This window comes from Myxozyma melibiosi (assembly GCF_037950935.1).
Source record: "Myxozyma melibiosi strain Phaff 52-87 chromosome Unknown BZA70scaffold_8, whole genome shotgun sequence".
NCBI classification, from domain to species: domain Eukaryota; kingdom Fungi; phylum Ascomycota; class Lipomycetes; order Lipomycetales; family Lipomycetaceae; genus Myxozyma; species Myxozyma melibiosi.
In genome coordinates, this window is record NW_027042922.1 from 1,827 (window position 1) to 22,146 (window position 20,320).

General features: G+C 47.7%; 7 protein-coding genes across 7 annotated transcripts; 1 reads left to right on the forward strand and 6 right to left on the reverse strand.

Annotated features, from left to right (window-relative positions):
* Nucleotides 1-3,899: 3,899 nt before the first annotated feature.
* Nucleotides 3,900-5,730, reverse strand: BZA70DRAFT_299548 (major facilitator superfamily domain-containing protein; the record flags this gene model as incomplete). The annotated part of the gene is made up of 4 exons (XM_064914666.1): nt 3,900-4,547; nt 4,608-5,246; nt 5,277-5,468; nt 5,545-5,730. The coding sequence occupies 4 exons, from the start codon at nt 5,728-5,730 to the stop codon at nt 3,900-3,902; spliced, it is 1,665 nt and encodes a 554-aa protein (XP_064767278.1).
* Nucleotides 5,731-6,771: 1,041 nt separating this feature from the next.
* BZA70DRAFT_290226 (chitinase) lies at nt 6,772-8,020 on the reverse strand (the record flags this gene model as incomplete). The annotated part of the gene is made up of 2 exons (XM_064914194.1): nt 6,772-7,918; nt 7,995-8,020. The coding sequence occupies 2 exons, from the start codon at nt 8,018-8,020 to the stop codon at nt 6,772-6,774; spliced, it is 1,173 nt and encodes a 390-aa protein (XP_064767279.1).
* Nucleotides 8,021-9,426: 1,406 nt separating this feature from the next.
* BZA70DRAFT_307024 (ATP-NAD kinase-like domain-containing protein) lies at nt 9,427-11,351 on the forward strand (the record flags this gene model as incomplete). Its single annotated transcript, XM_064914819.1, has 3 exons — nt 9,427-10,464; nt 10,543-10,908; nt 10,929-11,351. The coding sequence occupies exons 1-3, from the start codon at nt 9,607-9,609 to the stop codon at nt 11,349-11,351; spliced, it is 1,647 nt and encodes a 548-aa protein (XP_064767280.1). The 5' UTR covers nt 9,427-9,606.
* BZA70DRAFT_187936 (uncharacterized protein) lies at nt 11,242-13,342 on the reverse strand. The gene is made up of 2 exons (XM_064910003.1): nt 12,990-13,342; nt 11,242-12,924 (listed from the first exon to the last, which is right to left on the reverse strand). Exons 1-2 carry the CDS (start codon nt 13,212-13,214, stop codon nt 11,521-11,523), a joined length of 1,629 nt encoding a protein of 542 aa, XP_064767281.1. The 5' UTR covers nt 13,215-13,342; the 3' UTR covers nt 11,242-11,520.
* Nucleotides 13,265-14,176, reverse strand: BZA70DRAFT_280334 (uncharacterized protein). Its single transcript, XM_064912929.1, has 3 exons — nt 14,036-14,176; nt 13,849-13,968; nt 13,265-13,773 (listed from the first exon to the last, which is right to left on the reverse strand). Exons 1-3 carry the CDS (start codon nt 14,088-14,090, stop codon nt 13,661-13,663), a joined length of 288 nt encoding a protein of 95 aa, XP_064767282.1. The 5' UTR covers nt 14,091-14,176; the 3' UTR covers nt 13,265-13,660.
* A 90-nt stretch (nt 14,177-14,266) lies between these two features.
* On the reverse strand, nt 14,267-15,955 carry BZA70DRAFT_280339 (3-hydroxyacyl-CoA dehydrogenase). The gene is made up of 3 exons (XM_064912930.1): nt 15,574-15,955; nt 15,390-15,489; nt 14,267-15,319 (listed from the first exon to the last, which is right to left on the reverse strand). The coding sequence occupies exons 1-3, from the start codon at nt 15,715-15,717 to the stop codon at nt 14,607-14,609; spliced, it is 957 nt and encodes a 318-aa protein (XP_064767283.1). The 5' UTR covers nt 15,718-15,955; the 3' UTR covers nt 14,267-14,606.
* Nucleotides 15,956-20,320, reverse strand: BZA70DRAFT_280340 (DNA-directed RNA polymerase II subunit RPB2). Its single transcript, XM_064912931.1, has 5 exons — nt 20,090-20,320; nt 16,564-20,024; nt 16,422-16,505; nt 16,301-16,356; nt 15,956-16,235 (listed from the first exon to the last, which is right to left on the reverse strand). Exons 1-5 carry the CDS (start codon nt 20,097-20,099, stop codon nt 16,187-16,189), a joined length of 3,660 nt encoding a protein of 1,219 aa, XP_064767284.1. The 5' UTR covers nt 20,100-20,320; the 3' UTR covers nt 15,956-16,186.

Here is a 20,320-nt window from a genome sequence, read left to right on the forward strand (position 1 = left end):
TCGAGAGTCTCGTCGTCAGGAGTCTCGGTGTCTCTGTCTCCATCTTCTGGGCCCTGCCGAACGGCCTGCATCAGATCTCTCCATGCATTTCGCTGGTCAGCGTTAAGATAATAGATGTGCGCCCACTCTCGGCCGCCGTTCTGCTGCGAGCGAAAGAAAAACATGAGAGCCTTTTGCCAAAGCTGGACTGCGGTCTGGAAAGAGGTCTTTCGATAGAACGGCCTCAGCGGCTGATAGATATTCGAACTCATGTCTGCGTCGCGCTTTGCCTCTGCACCCAAATATACGCCGCCGTTTTTCAGGCAGGACTCTCCAGCTCGCGCACAAATGGCAACCGCATCCCAGATCATACGCAGTTCGGTAGCATCCTGCTCGTAGACCAGCGCGAGGTCTGGACGAGATGAATTCCTTGCCGCCTTGCTCATGTCGAGTTCTTTCCAGCTCGGAGGTCTGTCCAGTAGTTGCCGCAGCTGTAACGGATCATCTCTGTAGGTAACGACATGGGACCACTGCGCAAACGTCAGCCAAGGACTGGGTTCTGGGTCCCGTAGGCCGGAGACGAGTGCAGAGTGTTGGTGGGCGGCCTGATAGCGCACAAGATAGCGACTAACCGCCTGTTCGTGCTCTTCGTCCTCTGCCTGCTCCGCGACTTGCACGAGGGTGCCGTTTGAGTTCTGCAGGGGAATGACCTCAACGTAGTTTGTCTGATCTTTGCTTGCAAAAAACCTTTGCCTGAAAATCTTCACGCATCCTCTCGCATACCGCTCGGCTTTGGTGCTAACCCCTTTCTCTCTAACGCCTCCATGGGAACCAGCGGAAAATATTGCTCCATGTTGAGAATTCCAGTGCTTCCGAATCTCGCCTGAATTCGACGAAAGAAAGGCGGTGGCTGGATCTTCACAAACCGTGCACCTGTATTTATCGTTCTCCAATTCAAGCTGAGGAATCTGTGGAATAGGTCCGGTTGGCATAGTGAAGTCCGCGATGGTGGTCCCCACAGTCGGCCATTTGTCGAAAATTTGGTCCTTGATCTGCTCCCGCACATTTGGGCCTCGAAGTTTGTGCTTCTTCAGCAAGTGTCTGGGAACTTCGCCAGGCATGACTGCGTGACGGCATTCCTTACACACAATGAGTCTGTACTCAGGCAAGAAGTCAAAGAGCGTGTCGGCGGACATATTGTAGACCTAGACCATGGCATCGTTAGTCCTGAACTCTTGAATAGATAACACTCGCACAAACACACATACAGATCAATTGAAGCTCGCGACTGACTTTGCAAGAGCTGAGCGCGTCGTGCAGAGTGAGCTAGGTCACGGTCAGTACTCGACTTGCTGCAAATAATAATTGAACAAAATAGCATACCAGTCAATGTTCACTATCGTTCTAGATAACTCGACGACGACAGCAGAGACTTTGGCACACCAGAAACGAACGCGTCGGACGATCTAGACCACAACAAATAAATCAGTCCTCGAGCTCCCTTCCTTTGCACGTAAAATACAAACACCTACCGGTCAGTTCTGATATCGCTCTTCTTAAACGGCGATGGATGACGATAGACACAAAACACTTGCGGTTGTAATAGGGGGGGAGAGGTTTGTGTTGGTTGTGTAGGAAGGGCGGGGGGGGGGAGGGATGTCTTTATTAAGCCACCAGAGACGCGACCCCCTTGATGCCGCTAACTGCTTTTGTCTTGGCCATATTCGATCTCGCATTTCCTGTGTTGCCGGCTCTTTAGTTATCAAACAGAGAGGAGTCTTGCGGGTTGTCGATGCTATTTATTATCAAACAGAGAAACAGAGAGGAGCTTTGCTGGTGGTCTATGCTAGCACAGACGATGTTTATGCTTTTGCGCCGCTGCAAGCAGCCAATCATTGTCGCGGCTGTTGTCTTCAAAATATATATTCGTCTACCTACCTAACCTACCTACCTAACCTAACAATCCTTGCTATCTGGCACAGTTAATTATACAAATATCAATCATTTATATGTTTTATAATCCACCAAGTCTTGCGGTTGATGATGATGATGATCAAAAGCGCGCCCTGAGTGATCATAGTAGTTCATAGACACGCCTCAACGATCATAGGTAGTAGACAAGCCCGTGATAATCCAAGACGTGCTTACACGCTACGGCCCCAACCGCGGGGGCTCGTAGAGACGTGCTTACGATCATAGGTAGTAATCTGGCCCGTGATAATCCAAGACGTGCTTACACGCTACGGCCCTCAACAGCGGGGGCTCGTAGAGACGTGCTTACGATCATCGGTAGTAGTCTAGCCCGTGATTTTCAAAGACGTGCTTACACGCTGCGGCGCCAAACGCGGGGGCTCGTAGACACGCTTCAACGATCATAGGTAGTAGTCCCAGACGTGCTTACATGCTAAACCCCGGGGCTCGTAGCGGCAAGTGCCTTCTCCCATACAAAAAGCGCGACATACACAAACCCGGCCAAAATCATGGCAAATCAATTCTAATTCAAAAAATAAAAACATTTGCCGTATAATCCAAGCTCAATAAACCCGCCATACTATTCAAAAATCTGCAGAAAGGGCTGGAAAGTGGAAATTCCCGGATTCCCACTTGCGCCATGTGGGAATCGAAGGCAAGCGGCGCAATGTCTTAACCGCGAGTCCCATAGACACCAAGTGGGAATACCGGAGTTTCCGGCATTCCGACATGCTCTGATACTGTGTGTCCGCTTACATGCCAAACCCGGGGGCTCGTAGAGGCGCTTACATGCCAAACCCGGGGGCTCGTAGAGGCGCTTACAAGGCCAAAGCCAAACCCGGGGGCTCGTAGAGGCAGCCCATCCAAAACAGCGCTCTACGCTCAAGCGGCCCAAAATGATCGCAAATCGACTCTAATTCAAAAACTAAAATAATCTGCAAATAATAAGAGGTCGATAATACCGCTAGGCAGTCTAAAAATCTGCAGAAAGGGCTGGAAAGTGGAAATCCCCGGATTCCCACTTGCGCCATGTGGGAATCGAAGGCAAGCGGCGCAAACCTTAAGCGCGAGTCCCATAGACACCAAGTGGGAATACCGGAGTTTCCGGCATTCCGACATGCTCTGATACTGTGTGTCCGCTTACATGCCAAACCCGGGGGCTCGTAGAGGCAGCCCATCCAAAACAGCGCTCTACGCTCAAGCGGCCCAAAATGATCGCAAATCGACTCTAATTCAAAAACTAAAATAATCTGCAAATAATAAGAGGTCGATAATACCGCTAGGCAGTCTAAAAATCTGCAGAAAGGGCTGGAAAGTGGAAATCCCCGGATTCCCACTTGCGCCATGTGGGAATCGAAGGCAAGCGGCGCAAACCTTAAGCGCGAGTCCCATAGAAAGCAAGTGGGAATACGGGATTTTCCGGCATTCCGGCATGCTCTGATACTGTGTAAAAGGCTCGTTGAGCGATGCTGTCGCCCAGCCACCGCCTGTGCCGCGCGATCACCAGGTTCAAAGCCTACTACGAGAGCTGCCGGCTGAGACTCAACGTTTAGCGAGAGGAAATTCATAATAACGAGCATATGTAAATGCTTAGTCTACTGTGCTTTGTCTAGTACCTATTTTGGATAAACAGCAGCTCGGATCCATTGCAATATTCCAGTAGCGCTGCCGCTCGTTATAATTAGGGTTTAGCGGTTGGTGGAACAAGATACTGGGCAGGAGATAATACCTGATGAATGCTCGACGATTGAGTTTATGGAAGTCAGCTGTAGGAGCGGTGTGTAAGGGTTTACAATAAATAAAGAAGCAGTCGATGCAGGTATTCTGCTGATATAGATTGCAATGGCATTCTATTCTACCGAATTGAGAGAATCCATTCTTTCATTCTTACTTTCATAAAGATAATTGGTACTCATATTCATAATATTATCGCCAGACATCCGATTGCCTCACGCAAGTTTGAGCTTCTCCAAAAGCCTAGCACGATGCCACCAGCTCCGTATTCTTTTTCCGTAAATATATATCGGGATACTGAGGAACAGCGATGTGAAAACCGCAATAGCTCCCAGAATATCAAAGACGAGATCAGGACCGGAGCTAGCGACCCAGGTGTTGAAGAAGTACGAGAAACCGTAGAAGATAAAGTTTTTGAGAGACATGGTCGCGATTATGACCTCAACTGAATACTCCCGGTAGGCGTCAATCATGTAGTTGCTAGCGGTGATGGCCATCGTCGTCGAGCCCGCGCACACAAAACCGTACATGACCGAGGCAACGACAGCAGATTCGCGGTTCCGATACGCATTGCCAAAGCCGAAGCATCCGATTGCCAAGCAGATCGTTCCAAGGATGACACCTACAGGTAGCTTGAACTCGGGCTCAAAGATGCCTTTATTCTTGCGGGAGATCCAGAGGGTCATGGGGTTGTTGATCACAAAGAAGAAGAGAGAGGCCACGAAGCCGCCAATCAAGGGACCAGCAGACATGAAGCCGACACGTTCGGGGGTCATGCTGTACGGAGGAGCCCCATAAAGCTGTGACTGGCAGTAATTGATGTTAACGATCCATGCAATTGGAATCGACATTGCGATGATAATCTATGATAGGTTAATACCACTGAAAGCGAGACCAACTGCAGAAGGATTAGGGATAAATACCCAAGTCATCCCCGGATTGAGAAAGACGGCAAAGGGACGGATGATAAGTATGATAGGGTTCTCATCTGATACACGGCCATGGTAAGGCATAATGGACTGCAGATATGCCTTTTTCGGCGGGATCAGACTCTGTGCGCTGTCCTGCACAACTTTCTCTGCGTCTTCGATAGTAGTCGCAGCACTCTCAGCGGCAGGCTTGGAGTCGCTTTCGAGGTGCTGGGCTGTGATTTTTTCCAGGTCGTCAAAGAACTCATCGCCAGCAACGTCAAGTTCATATTTGGCGTCCCTGATGTAGGTTGTCTCGGTGCCAAAGAAGCACACGAGGAAGCACTGCAGAGCGACGAAGATGACGTCGATGTAGAATACCCAGTGCCATCCCAAGTTTGTGACGATAGGACCAGTGATGACGGAGGTGAAACAGTTGATACCGCCGAAGCAGAAGTTGAAGACCGCAAGACGCAGACCACGTTCATGGAGACAGTAAAGATCACCGATAAGAGATATAACAATACTTTCGTAGGCAACGTTTCCGAACCCCTGAATAATTCGTCCTGCCAAGAGAGTATTGTAAGTGCTCGCGGTGCAGCAGACAATGGTTCCGATGAGTCCGAAGAGAGAAGCAGTGACAAACTGAGGCCGCTTGCCAAAGATTCAACTAAGCGCCGAGACGATGGGGCCACAGCATGCGATCACGAGGAGCTGGTATCCAGAGAGAAGAGCGATGTCGGTGATGGTGACTCCAAGGTCGTCGGCTTCCACCAGAGTTCCGGCGGCGAGGATGGGGCCACAGACTCCGACGTTGATGACATAGCCAAAGGAGTGAATGAGAAAAAGAATATCGCGACGGAGGGTAGACCAGTTCTGGGTAGGCAAGAGTCAGCGGATGTTCATGATATTGTTTTAGCGGTAAATGTCATTTCTGTGGAGGCACGCTTACCAGAGGATCGTTTGGATCGTCAGACGGCTGCGGAATGAGAATGATATGACTATTCTTGCCCTTTGCGTGCTTCAAGTTTGCAGCAGCGGCGTCGGTGATGTTGAGGCCGTCGCCCAACATGTCTTCAATCTGCGCGGTGCCAGGCACATGTGCCAGCTTGCTGTCCTCAAGGATTCCGAATGTCATGGTGATATGATAGCTAGCGGATTGATCTTGGAGATCCTAAGGTACGCCTCCTCCTCATTGTGCTGATAGCGCTCATTATAAGAAATCGCAAGAGTGCGGGGGATGATGAGGCAACCCACCGGAATAGAATGTGGAGTAGCGAGGAGCTCACGGTATCGAGCAAATCGTCGGGGTATTAAAACGCCAGGAGCCTCTGCGGACAAACTTATTGCCAGTAAACAGCAGTCAAACAGTAGAGATCAGCAGCATAACAGCGGTGAATCGAGGCTACCCCGTCCAAGGTGGGCTGGTCGGTAGGCGGGGTGAAGCTGTTTTACAGTTAGGACGAGGATTAGTGCTTCTCCGAGCTTTCCAGACGAGCGCTTCTCCGAGTTCTACCCTCGCCCTGTTCTCCAGTCTCCAGGACAAGTTCACGGCGACTTATCTGCCCACGGCTCAGCGCGATAGCAGTAACCTACGACCAGTTCGTACCTAGTATACTCAATTCAGGCGAGAATATCAACAGCTGCTCCTAATATTGATCTACTCATTGTATAGCAGTGAAGGGATTGTTTGGGATCAAATGCGGGGCAGTGACAGCTAGCACAACCTAAACCCTCACGGCCGCCATCTCTCCCATCCCACCATCGGCTAGCCCGCTCCTGCCAAGCGAAGCCAATAAACGATGCATACAACACCCTTAATAATACTGGCTTTTGTGGGGTATACTACTGATGCTATTTGTACTTTATGTGATTGAATTAAATGACTAGCCATGTTAGGAGAACTGTCTTTAACGCTCTGAAAGCCCAAGCAGGTTCAGGAAACCAGTATCTAGCTCCGAGAAACAATATTATGATCGACAGGAAAGTACAACAAAAGTGAATGAGTAAAAACTGCAATTGACTTGATCTGATCACAACCGAAAGTCCGTCGTAGTCTAGTCGTTGCACACAGAATACTAGGGTTTGTAACCGATCTCAACTACCGTCCCAATCTCAGAAACGCCATATGAAGCTCTCTGATGGCAATGTGGTGATGCCCAGATACCGGCCATCCTCCTCAAAGCGCACGATTCTCTCGTATGTTGACATATCCACTATTAGGATAAAAGAGGTTATTTTCAGCCTCCTGATCCAACTGACGCCTTCCACCTATGGCATTGATTACTGTGTTCACGATTGAATCCTCAGCGTCTGCTGGTCTATCACCACTTGATTCCCACCACATAGCGCCACCAAGACCCTTGTTGACTATATATTTCCCTTTCAAAGCAGCACATTCTGGAGTATCGTACGTAATCAGCGTCCTGCTAATTGGGTCGTAGCTATAAGACGCAATAGCTGTATAGTCCATGGTAGCCATTGTACTGAGTGCCTTGTTATCAAGGACACCGGCTTCCCATGATCCCCGATCTCCATGGCCGTTGAAAGGCATGTTCAGCCCATCAGTGTTTCCAAAAACACGGCCATACAAAGGCATACCCAAGATAATCTTCTGTACAGGTACGCCCTGCTGAACGTAATGGTTGATCGCGCTATCGGCCGAGATCGGATCCCCATAAATATTAGCCTGATGGCCTGTCCTCGTTGCCCATGCTGGCCCCGCAAAGTCGTAAGCCATCAGATTCCAGAAATCAAGGTATTGATCCATTTGCGGAATCAATAAGTTTGCAAGATTCTCAGCTCCACATGGCGCAGCAATGGTAAGGTAAAATTTGGGTTGGTATCCAGTGAGACTAAGAATATCTCTCGAGTTCTGATCGAGCGCCACTCTCAAGTCATGTAGAATCTGCAGATATTGTTCGCCTTCGCCTAGATTTTTCGGAAACTCCCAGTCGATATCAAGACCATCTAGACCGAGATCGTTGAGAAGCTTCAGTGCCGAAGAGACAAATACAGCGCGCTTGTTCGGGTCTGCGGCCATAGGGGCGAAGTGAGGGGAATAAGTCCAGCCCCCTATCGATAGCAAGACCTTCAATCGGCGATTTTGCTGCTTCAATCTGAAAAGCTTCTTGAAGTTCCCGTAGAGGTTGCTGCCAGCTTCGTCCCACCGGTCACCGTCGTAATGCTTTTCGACATCTGCCCAAGAATCCGAGAGCTTAACAGTCCCAGTATCAGGGTCTATGTCTGCAAACGCGTACAAGACATGGGTCAAATTTGCTGCCGGAAGATCCGGAACAAAATGATTGCGATCATAGATCGCCCAGCTAGAGTGTATGAAGAGGTCAGAATATCGTTCTTTGCGATGAATCGTTCATTTGAAAGAAAATGTAGCTAGCTCACTTGCAGAAGTAGATCACGGATTTCATACCGAATGTGCGATAGCGAGGTGCCCTGAATGTTGGGAGTAGAGGATGATGCGGTGTAGTATATAACAGCAGCTCGAGAATGAGCGTACTCGTATTATAATACGTGAAAATACCTCACAGAGGCATACGCAGAAGTACGTGCAGAACCAGGTGGCAGTGCAAAGATGCCCGGTGTCCGCGGGGAACCGCGCTCGCCTGCTCAAAACTCCCAACGGTCAATTTTTAGCGAGAGCTGATCGAGGCCACTTCGATCCTAATGTCTCACCTACTGTTTCTCAAATACAGTCGAGAACAGAGCCGGGCATTTTTTTACAATAATCGTACGGTTCTCTCTGTCTGTACCCTTGGATAGGGGGAGATTCTTTGAACATGACCGCGGACAGGCTATACTCCATCATAATCCTTGAGCACTCACTACAACACCAAACGAAACGGTATATGACCTAATCGCTAATGTTGAGACCATCGTTATCGATGACTGGAGCATTTAAGGAAGAGTTTAAGACTACAGAATGACAATGATAATTTATCTATAAGGCCTCAGTCACAAACAGATTGATGGTAAAGTGAGCCGCAAACATGTAGAATTGAAGAGCTTGGGATAAAATACAAGGAGCCATGAGAAGAGCGTACGCATACACTGGTCATTATGCGGCGAAGGCAATGGCCAGTTATTGAAATCTTCACAGTATAGTACGGTTATAGACCGTATAAAACAGAAAGCAGAGATCGATCCTGGCGGTTGATAACTGCCTGGTCCTTGTTGTCTATTCAAGCCGATGTCTGAGGCGAAACTGTCGTACGCGGCGCTAAAGCACATCATCTCGACGTGCGTCGGAAGGCTGCGAAAAAAACACCATGTCAGTATGAAATCATCGGTGTGATTCTAACACTAGCCCGATCTCCAAGCGTTCGCCGCAATCGCGAGGAGGGTGACGTCCGTTATGTCTCTCGGCCATCGGGTTGCTTTGCGAGAGAGAGTGCGAGTGCATGGACATCGAGTTCCGTCGGCTACCGCGCCCGGAGTACGTAATGAGAAATCGGGCTTCCCGTCATTGTTTGCGGTAGGGACACAGTAGTAGTTGAACCGGAGTGCGGAAGTATTGAGAGGTAAGGAGAAAAGTGAAGAGAGAAGACGCTCTTTCAGAGTATATTTTGTCAATTCCTGCAATCTAAAACCATCCCGCGGATGATAGTTGACTGCAACAGACAGATTATCTCCGGCGATTATGTGCTGGCGGGGACTTCGCGATCATACTTACTGATCTTTCCAGGAGCAAACCATCGTATCAAAAAATGTGAGGTGAATATCAAATGCGCGATTCTGCAATGATAATAGGGTTCTCGCTGCGCGCACACGATGACGTCATTGATTTTCCGGCAGAGCAGGTCAGAACTCCCATATACCTCTTCTCGGTTTGGCTTCTTTCAACAACCTTCACCGTCCCTGTTCATTTACTTCTTATTCCAATTTACTTGACTTTACTGTTGGACGCCGATGCTTTACCGCTGCTTGGCGAGTCTCACCTAATCATCATCATCTCTGTCGTCCAACTTTCGTCCATTCCATCACTACAAGCTACAAGATGGTCGTCACCTCTCGAACCCGCTCTCCCGGTCCGCTAGATCCGGTGGCTCCCGCTTCGCACACCAGTGATTTCGAGTCTTCAGACAATACCTCATCCGACGAAGAAGGAAGGGGTGTCGAGGTATTGGTCGACGCTCGTCATCGCATAGCTTCCCGGCGCCGGAACGACTCGCTCACGAATGCCAACGCTGGTGCATTCTTAGCAGGTCTGAATACTCGCAGTGGCTGTCTACTACATGCTCTCCTCGACACTGAGCGAGAAACTAGACGACGGTCTCTGGAATTCCGACGCCCTTCATTCATCGACGGTGATCCTGAAAGTAGCGATGAGGACTATTACGTCTCCGATACTGCCGACGCTATGAATCATACCAGCAAGCCTGCTCATAGGGCTCGTCGAAACAGTATATCTCCTCCGCCAGACCTCCTAGCAAAAACCGGTTCGACAAAAACCAATGTTCCGCACAAAGGAGCCCGAAAGCACCACTTGAGTCATTATTCGTCTAGTGCTCTCACGAAGAAGCAACTTGCTGAAATGGCATATAGCGTGCGTGATCTCAGCAAATATCTGGGAACTCTGAGAATCAAAATGCGCGTCAAAAAAATCATCGTGGTTGCGAAGCTTTTTGATAAGGAAACGATTGCTAAGGCTTCCGAGTTTGTTGATTGGATTCTCGGATATAGAGATGACCACCATCATCAATATATTATATACGTCGAAGACATACTGAAAGATAACGCCCTTTTCGATTCTGCCAAAATGGTCAAGAATGACCCTTCGAAGCAGGATCGCTTACGTTATTGGACTCCTGATATATGCCACGACACTCCTCAGATTTTTGATTTAGTTGTAACGGTAAGTTTATGTGGCTTTCAGCGTTACTCAATCCTTTTGCTATCCTCGTGGCAGTCGCTAATGTATTTTCATTCACAGCTGGGCGGTGACGGCACGGTGCTATACACCAGTACCCTCTTTCAGCAGATTGTTCCTCCCGTCTTGAGTTTTAACTTAGGAAGCCTCGGCTTTCTGACCAAGTTTGAGTTTGACAGCTACAGCAACATCATAAATCGGCTGGTATCCGAAGGCGTGATTGTTTCTCTGCGGATGAGGTTCGAATGCACGGTTATGACGTCGTTACACAATCTTGATGACCACAAAGAAGAACAGCACGCTTCAGGAGTTGCAATCCATCGCGACCTTTCGGCTGAGATACTGGATACTGTCGAGGCCACTCCCACGCATACACCACGACATACTGCCAGCATCCTAAATGATGTTGTAGTTGATCGGGGCCTAACGGTACTATGTGTACTCTTGAGATATACGTCGACGATGAGCATATTACCACCGTAGAGGCAGACGGTTTGGTAATTGCTACTCCCACTGGATCAACTGCATACTCGTTATCGGCCGGCGGTTCTCTGGTACATCCAGACATCCCAGGAATTCTGATATCGCCTATTTGTGCCCATACATTGTCTTTCAGACCCCTCGTCATTCCAGACAGTGTTGTTTTACGTATCGGTGTCCCTTACAACGCCCGGACTTCAGCGATGTGCAGTTTCGATGGAAAAGATAGGGTTGAGCTCAAGCAGGGTGATTACTTGACAATAAGCGCCTCCCGATTTCCTTTTCCTATGATTCAGAGCAAGAAGCTTGGGAGCGATTGGTTCGAAAGTCTTAGTACGACACTAAACTGGAACCAGCGAAAGGTTGTTCAGAAGGCATTTGATGCTCTATAAGACCGTCTTCTTTCATTCTGAAGATGATATATCACAGAAACTAGATCACCGAAAGGCAATCTACACAATTATATAGAACGATAGACAAACAGAAAATTTCTAACTCCAAAACACCCTCGCCTAGAACCCCAACCATGTTTCCAAAATAATATATGCTCCCCGAATGCTCTTAAGTGAAATCGTATAGTAGGACAACTTTTCCCGATTCTCGATCTTCCTCGACAACGACCTTCTCATCGTCAAACCCGAAAAAGTTACCAATTCGTTTCGGCAAGTTGTCTTGATTGTCCGAAACTCTTATCTGTACGCTATCTCTATTCAGTCGGCCGAGATGCATAGGTTCCAAATCCCAGACACGAATCTCCTCTGCATCAGCTGATATGCTGACCGCTTTTCCGCGCTCTTTAACTTCGACATTAGCAACGCTTTTAGTATGGCCCCAGAGTCTTTGACCTGACGTTATGTTCAGCTCCGAATCCGTGCTTCTAACCAGATAAGAAACAAGCGTATTGTCGGCGTGTGAGGTAAGAAGAAAGGGATGGGCGTATGATAATGAAGTTGGAGGGACTGAGGAGGAGCAATTGGGGGTTGGAGGATCCGAAAGTGTAAAGTAAATGTCTGGGTGCGCGGTCCACAGCTGGGATGAATATATCGATGCTGGCGTCTTAGAGAGAGCATTTGCGGTCCGCAAACGGGTCATGCCGGATGTGGGGTCGAGTTCGATCTCCTGTACCGCAACAGTCCAGTCCCTGCTGGCGAGAACCGGATGGGTGTAAGCAATCGTAGCATACACTTTTTCACTGATAGTGCTCTTGCGCATAGATAAAGAAGTAGGACCGGAGACAGATTGCGCTCGCAGAGATGTAATCAATGATGTCTTCTCGTAGGTATGACTGGCTTTTTCGCCGCGCGTAGTTTCCACTTGCTCCTCGAATTGAAATATATTGACGACCTTGTTGCTAGAAAGCGTAATCAAAAATGGATACTCGATAGCAGCCGAGATTATCGGGTCCCCTCCTGCCCTGGACGGCTGCGCATACTTTAGGGTAAGTACCTCACTGCTAGAGAAATCGGCAGTATAGATAGCGAATCCACCGTTGGTGAATCCGACCAATATTGTCAAAGCCTCGTAGTCCAATACCACGCTCGATTTGTCGACCCATAATGCTGAGGGGTCGCCGTAGCTCCCAGTATAGTCGACATTCGAATATTGAGTAGGAAGAGCTGATGACGCAACAGACTCTCCGCGGGCATCCCAGATTCTTAATCCGTATTTGGAATCTGCGGTGACGATGGTTCGACCTTCAAATCTGACCACCAAATTCTCATTCAACTCAGCACAGTTTTCGGCTGATTCACCAGCGCCACTTGACACATTAATCGCATCGACTGAGCACCGGCCCTTGTGCCAGTTATGCCGAAGCTTGTAAACAGATTTCCATGAAACATCAGAATCATATGCAGCGTCTTTCGCAAACCAGTCAGGTGGGTGTGAATGTCGACGGTCTCGTCGCTTCTGAGACCGCGATTCTCGTGGTTCGATGAACACTCTATAAAACAGATTCTTCCAGACCTGTTAATAGCAGGAGTTAGAATACATAATGATTTGGTCAATTGAGGTCATGGATCAATACTTACTATTGAGTCATTGGCCAAACTATTGAGCTTCCGGCATACCCTGGAGCACACGGTCAAATCTCTGGCAGATAGATGCGAGAGGATAAGGAGGAGAGCTTCATCGCTGCAACGATCAAACAAGCTGGTCCTGGTGCTATGGGGACGCTCCAGCTCTGAGGAAACATTATGAGACCTCTTTCGACTATGGAAATCGTCGTCCGCCTTCTCTCGTACCCGTTTCGGCATTTGTGGCGACTGCTATATCATGTAAAGTCTCCTGTATTGCGATCTTCGTGATCCAGAAGCTTGATCGTAGTGATTGCGGGCGAGAAATGAGGGTCTGGTACTGTTGTGAATATTTCGAATAGATAGTCCTTATAACTGTAGTTGCAAATCCTTCATAGAAATCTCAGCAAGTCATTTAATGGGTCTACGTATAAACCAGGAATGATATATGGCTATGTAGTATGTCAAAGAGCCATGCATAGATATCCAACTGACTATGATGACGCTAAATATCTTTGCTGGAAGATACTCGCAGAATATCTACAAAACTCTTCAAATAAACCGTCATCGCTTTTCTTATTGTGAATATAATACAGATGTAAAGTTGGACAAAGATCTAAGGGCAACGACACTTCGGCCCAAGCTCCTAGAAAGTTGAGTCGTATATGGAGATGTGAGGACGTAAACTATTCTCGCAATTGCTCTTCGAGCTTGAGACCTGCAGAGTAACGGTCCAACTCTGCAACAAAATCATCGATCGGAGTCTTGGTAGGATCTGCCTCAATAACTTTGTCGTCCTCTGTAATAAAGAAGTTGCAACTTATCAGTCTTCGAGCAAAAGAATAGACGTTGTTTGCGAGTGAACACTACTTACTGAACGTAACGGACATGATGGGCGTTGCCGTCGAGGACTTGTTCAAAATTTTTGTGTCGACTTTGATTGCTGCTCGAGCATGCGGTGGAATAAGGGATAGAAAGATACGGGCTGGCTTCGCTGTAGAATAAAATGATTCAAGTCAGTTTCTACTGTAAATTTCTCGACTGCTCCGATATCGTCCTACCCTTTGTTAGCGGGTCAAATCTCACGATCGCTGACTTCATATATGCTGTAATCATCTCTGAGTATGGCTTCAACTGCTCTATTGCGATGTGCAGATTATAACCACTAAGGAAAGGTCGTATTTGAATGGGCTGAGACGCGAAGATAATTGTGGTGAGTGGGATTGTCGGGAGTAGTGAACTCTAAACGTTGAAGATGTTTAGTAATCAATCCGCAAATGATTTATAAGCGAGTTCTATCTCTACGAAAATGCTCTATTACTACTCCTGCCATAAAGCGTCACCGCCACTAAATGCAAGAATTCTTCCTAGGAGGCCTAGCAATAGTCTACAGAGGAATATCTCAAGGGTTTCAGATACTGCCTCCAACGGGTTCTGTTTACTCTCTTGTACCGTGCATTGGGGTGGTATCAGTCTCTGTGGTGAGTATCGTGCAGGCCGCCTTCCTTATCGAATACTTGCACGCACAGAGTACAATAGATATACCTTCAAAGCTTGATCAAGTGTAGATGATTTTTATCAATACAGTAAACTTATATCTCAATAGCAACTATTCTCGGCCGATGCTTGAGCTCAATAATCATAAAATCCCTTCCCGCTCTTCTTTCCTAGCCATCCTGCATCGACCATCTTCTGAAGAAGAACAGACGGCCGGTATTTCGAGTCCGCTGTGTCGTTGTAGAGAACATTCATGATAGCCAGGCAAGTGTCAAGACCAATGAAATCGGCCAAAGCTAAGGGTCCCATTGGCATTGCACAGCCATTTTTCATGATGCTATCAATATCCTCTTTAGTGCCAATACCTGTCTCTAGACAGATGACTGCTTCGTTGATATACGGAATCAGAATCCGGTTAGCTAAGAATCCGGGACTATCGGCAGAGATACTTGGGATTTTTCCCATAGACTTCACAAGCTTCATTGCAGCGTCAACGGTTTCCGGCGCTGTCTGCAGGCCAGTTATAATTTCAACGCCCTTCTGCACAGGAACTGGATTCATAAAATGAGTAGAGATTACTCTACTCTCTGCACCTTTTGCTGATGCGGCGATCTTTGTGATTGAAATTGAGGACGTATTGGTACTTAAAATCGCGTGGGCTGGCGCTTCTTTTGCCAGACGGCCAAAGATGTCGAACTTCAGACTGGGAATTTCCGGTACCGCCTCAATAATGAAATCAGAGTCTGTAACAGCATCGAAGCTGGTAGTTGATTGTATAAGTTTCTGGACCTCAGAGGCTTTCTCCGCCGTTATTCGACCTTTCTTGACATCCTTGTTTAAGAGTTGATCTGGTAAAGAGCTGAGCGTTAGCACCGTATCCATATCAGGAACGGTCTAAATAGTTTGAAAGGCTCTTACCTAGGAATTTGGATCCTTTACTCAGCGATTCCGGTGAACTATCGATGATACTGACTGAAAGGTTTGACACAGAAGCAGCAACATAGGCAATTCCCAGGCCCTAGACATCGCACATCCGTAATCAGTCCTAGAAGACATAATGATCGGTATAAATCAACGTAATTCGCATGGGACATTTACATACCATCTGTCCTCCACCGATGACTGCTAGCTTGTTCACGTCTTGAATGGAATTCGTACTGCTGAATGATCTGGAAAGGCGCAATGACGAAGTCGTTATTTGTCTCGAGAGCCGCGTTGCGACGGGAAGGAAACTCGATTTATGCATATTCACAGGTAAGAATCCGAAGTAGTGATGTATTTTCTGAATATCTTTGCTCAATGGCTATTGATCCGGAAGCTGGCGGGAAAGAAAACTAATTTATGGCTAGCAGTGAAGTAATCACAAATCAAGGTCGAGCTTATCCTCGGCAACTCTGCTTGAACCCCACCCAATACAGAACTCCCAAGACGTGCCCCGCACTAACAAACGGATGCTCATGAAAATTCCAGTTTCTACAGCATCCAGCTTCCTCGGAACTTTTAGATATCAACCGACTGTGCTTAGATTTATAATAGAGTACTGTACTGTGATAAATCAGCTAGCTAGACTTTATTTATATACACGGTATGCTATACATCCAAACATCATTTGATAGAAAAGCGACGAAATGAATCGACAAAAAGAGCAAAAGAACAAATAAAAACAAGATAGAAGTACAACTCAATTTTTGGGATTACTATTTTTTTTGGTCGCCCTACTGTCTCGCCGCAAAGCCAGATCTGTCTGGGTACATTCTAGGAGCACTATTTAGAAGACAGAGATTAGCTACCGAGACGCTTGAATCACCGAGCAGTTTCAAGATACATACATGTTCATTGCCATCAGCTCCTGGAACAGAAGTTTTGCCGCGTAAGGAATGTGAATCTAGATGTCGTCGTCAGTTTTCATGAACAGGTACTGCTGCTTCGAGATAATAAGTAGTAAATTACCTGGTAAATATTCGTCTTGTTCTTACAAGCGCGGCATTCAAACTGGTTCGCCTTCAGATTGGTAATGACAGTCATCAATCCACACTAGAAGGTGTTAGTAACGTTCTCAAAAATTACACACACTGAATCATCAATCACTTACAAGGCCGCAAACATGGACTCGGAAAGCATCGGATGCCTCCATCAATCTCTCTCGCAAGAATGCAGCAGCTCCGTGAGCAATCATACAATCGCGCTCCATCTCTCCGAATCGAAGACCACCGTCTCGCGAGCGACCCTCGACAGGCTGGCGCGTCAAGATCTGCACAGGACCACGGGCTCGAGCATGAATTTTATCGTCCACCATATGGCGCAGACGCTGATAGTAAGTAGGACCCAAGAAGACCTGCGCCATCAACTTCTTACCAGTGTGGCCATTATACATAAGCTCAAAACCTCGCGAATGATACCCGTGTTCTCTCAAAAGTTTGGAGACTGCGTCCACAGTGACATCAGTGAACGGCGTCGCATCACCTTCCAACCCAGAAAGCGACGAAACCTTGCTCAGTAGACACTCGATCAAATGCGCTACCGTCATACGCGAAGGAATAGCGTGCGGGTTGATGATGATATCCGGAACAACGCCTTCCGCGGTAAATGGCATATCCTCATTTTTATACGTCACTCCGATAGTACCTTTCTGTCCGTGACGGGAAGCAAACTTGTCGCCAATCTGAGGAATCTTGGTCGTACGCATTCTGATCTTGACGAATCGGAGACCCTCACCATTTGTAGTCAAAAGAACCTGGTCGACAATTCCACTTTCGGTGCTTCGCAAGGGAGTGGACACATCTCGCTTTGTATGGAATTGCGTACGCTGTCCAAGCTCTTCGGTCTCGGGAGGAATTGGAGCAGTCTTTCCGATAATAATATCTTCGCCAGAAACGCGAACACCAGGAGCAATCAGTCCGTCGTCATCCAGCTTATCGTAGGTACCATGCTTCATTCGGAGAGTGTTTCCCCGAATCGGCTTTTCAAACTCCTCAACAACGGCCATACCCACTCGCTTCTCCTGATCCATGTATGAACGGAAGAATAAACTTCTGAACAATCCACGATCAATACTGCTCTGGTTCATAATGACCGAATCTTCCTGATTGTATCCACTATAGCACAAGATGGCGACAATAGCGTTCTGACCCGCGGGAAGCTCACGGAATTTCATGTACTCCATTGATCGCGTAGTAGCCAGAGGCTTCTGTGGATAGTACAGAATGTTTGCCATAGTATCCATTCGCACACCATAATTCGTAAGATAGACACCCATAGCTTGCTTACCCATAGCAGACTGGTAAGTGTTTCGCGGTGACTGATTGTGATCTGGGAAAGGGATGATACTGGCGCAAATTCCAAGAATCATGCTAGGATGAATTTCACAATGTGTCCATGTATGAGCCCCAGCTGCGGACTTGACTCGATGAGAGGGATCTAGATTTTCGGATGCAGGTGCTCCGTCGGTCATCTGGCGCGAAAGCTCGAGATCTTCAGGAGTCATAGCAATCATTACCGTCTCTTCTTCGTCGGCGTCAATATATTCCACAACTCCCTCATTCACGAGCGAGTTCCATCCATAGCGATCTTCTTCTGTCGAGTCAAAGTCTTCCAGTAGACGGTTGATGTGTTCTTTGCGTAGTACCAAGTCACCATTTCTAAGGCTTCCTGACTCGTTATCCACAACGAATAGAGGGCGATAGACACGTCCAGCATCTGTGAAAATCTTGAACTCCTTCTCTCTGATATCCCGAACGATGCTAACCTCGGAGGAGATATTGGCATGTCGGCGCAGAGATCGGATAGTCTCGGCAAGCTGTGCTGGCTCACGATGAGTACCGATCCACACACCATTCACAAAAACTCTGGTGGCATTGGGGTTGAGATGAGGGACGTAATCTTCGAGAGACTCCATACCCCACTCTTCAAGGAAGAAAAGAATGGGCTGCGACGGAGTACCGACAGATATACACGTCATAAGAGATAAGTTCTTCACCAAGCCACATGCCTGTCCCTCAGGTGTCTCTGCAGGGCAGACAAGACCCCAGTGTGTATTATGAAGCTGTCGAGGCTTTGCAATTTTTCCGTCACGACCAATAGGTGTGTTTGTACGTCGCAAATGAGACAGCGTCGACGAAAATGTGTATCTGTTCAAAACCTGCGAGACACCGGCACGAGAAGACATCGCCTTCTTCTGCTCACCCCAGTTGCCAGTAGCCAAAGAATATCTCAAGCCGTTTGTGATGGTATTTGGCTTCACTGCCAGAGTCAGGTTGAAGTCTCTGTTTGTCTCAACGCACTTCTGCATGTACTTATAAACGTCACGCGTCAGTTTCTTGAAAAGAATGCGGAACAGGTTGGCAAGAAGAGGACCAGCAAGATCAAGGCGTTTCTTTCCAAAATGATCACGATCATCAAGCTCACGGCGTTCGAGAGCACACTGAAGCATTTTGTGAACCATATATCCCAAGAAGAAGGCTTTTCTTGTCTCATAGCCTTCACTTTGAGTAATATGAGGCAGCAACTCTCTTTGCATGATATCACGCGCATAGCGCAAACGCTTCTCCTTGTTGATACCCATCATGGTTCCACGGCGACCGATAAAGTCGAGAGCCACTTCTCGGTCTTGGATCACAAAAGCTTCCTCAATACAAGGTTTCAACATTTCCAGCATCTGCCAATCTGTTTGGTCGTAACAAATGTGCTCGAGAATGTCGCCATCGGGGACAACCCCAAGAGCGCGGAAAACGATGACAATTGGGACATCATTTCGAATATAGGGGAGTGTAGCCTTGATCGTCGATCCATTTATTCCTCCCTTAGCATAGAGTTTAATCTGCATGCTACTGATCAAGCGGGACCCTTTCTCAATGGCGGACCGAATCTCGGCGAGATATGATACTGGAGACGGGGCGGGTTTCTTGAAAACCTGCACAATGTTCGCAGCACTTCGCTCTTGCGCAATCAAGACTTTCTCTGATCCATTGATGATGAAATATCCACCCTGATCATACGGACACTCGTTGACATCGTAAAACTCATGCTCCTTCAGCCATCTGAGCATGCAAAACTGGGATCTCAGCATCATCGGCACTTTACCAATGAAGACCTTATTGTCGCCCTCTTCGGCAATATCTTCGGTCTCTGCCTCCCAAACAACTTCCTGACCCGGCGCCAAATCACCATCGCGCGAAACTAGCGATCTTTTGGTCATCTCAACATAGAGTGGCGATGAGTATGTCAAATTCCGCAATCGAGCTTCTTGAGGAAACATGGGGTGAGTGCTGCCATCTGCTTCGGTCATCGTCGGCCGCGACAGATAAATTTTGCCAAATGTGATTTCATAGCGTCTGTTGATGTCACCATCTGGACCCGTGTGTTGCGCAGGTTGATCGAGCGTGAGCGTCGGTTCTTCGATGACTAGCTCCTGAATGGTGGTTTGAATAAACTCATCGAACGATTCGAGCTGCTGAGATACGAGGCCTTTCTCATTGAAGAAAGAAGAAATTACAGTCCAGCAATCCTCGGCCGTGATCTCGGAAGCCTCGTCATAGCCATATGGGTCGCTGTAATCTGCATTCGGGGTTAGATCAATGACCAAAACACGAGTTTTCAGAACACGCAAAATTCAAACTAACCGTCAGCCATCTTGCCCAACAGATAGATTCGGTATCAGACTGTAGCACTAAAAGCTTCTTGAGAATCCAATCGATTAGCCAAGCAATCCAAGTTAATGGATCACTGGTACGGGAAGGATGGAAGTGAGTGCTTGATGAGGTTTGGTGTGTTGAGGGGACAGGATGGCTTCAGCTTCGGAGGCGTATTACAAAGTCGTGCTGAGATATACCCGCGCCCAGAACTACGCCCTT

Bases quoted from the DNA above. Each gene is read 5' to 3' on its own strand.
- BZA70DRAFT_280339 (XM_064912930.1), bottom strand. From the start codon at position 15,717: ATGCATAAATCGAGTTTCCTTCCCGTCGCAACGCGGCTCTCGAGACAA. The intron at 15,490-15,573 runs GTATGTAAATGT...TGCGATGTCTAG, and splicing joins TCATCGGTGGAGGACAGATG to GGCCTGGGAATTGCCTATGT. The intron at 15,320-15,389 runs GTAAGAGCCTTT...GCTCTTTACCAG, and splicing joins TAAAGGATCCAAATTCCTAG to ATCAACTCTTAAACAAGGAT.
- BZA70DRAFT_280340 (XM_064912931.1), bottom strand. The intron at 16,506-16,563 runs GTAAGTGATTGA...AACACCTTCTAG, and splicing joins GAGTCCATGTTTGCGGCCTT to TGTGGATTGATGACTGTCAT. The intron at 16,357-16,421 runs GTAATTTACTAC...GACGACATCTAG, and splicing joins ACAAGACGAATATTTACCAG to ATTCACATTCCTTACGCGGC.
- BZA70DRAFT_280334 (XM_064912929.1), bottom strand. From the start codon at position 14,090: ATGATTACAGCATATATGAAGTCAGCGATCGTGAGATTTGACCCGCTA. The intron at 13,969-14,035 runs GTAGGACGATAT...TTTATTCTACAG, and splicing joins ATTTGACCCGCTAACAAAGG to CGAAGCCAGCCCGTATCTTT. The intron at 13,774-13,848 runs GTAAGTAGTGTT...TCTTTATTACAG, and splicing joins CATCATGTCCGTTACGTTCA to AGGACGACAAAGTTATTGAG.
- BZA70DRAFT_187936 (XM_064910003.1), bottom strand. From the start codon at position 13,214: ATGCCGAAACGGGTACGAGAGAAGGCGGACGACGATTTCCATAGTCGA. The intron at 12,925-12,989 runs GTAAGTATTGAT...TGCTATTAACAG, and splicing joins GTTTGGCCAATGACTCAATA to GTCTGGAAGAATCTGTTTTA.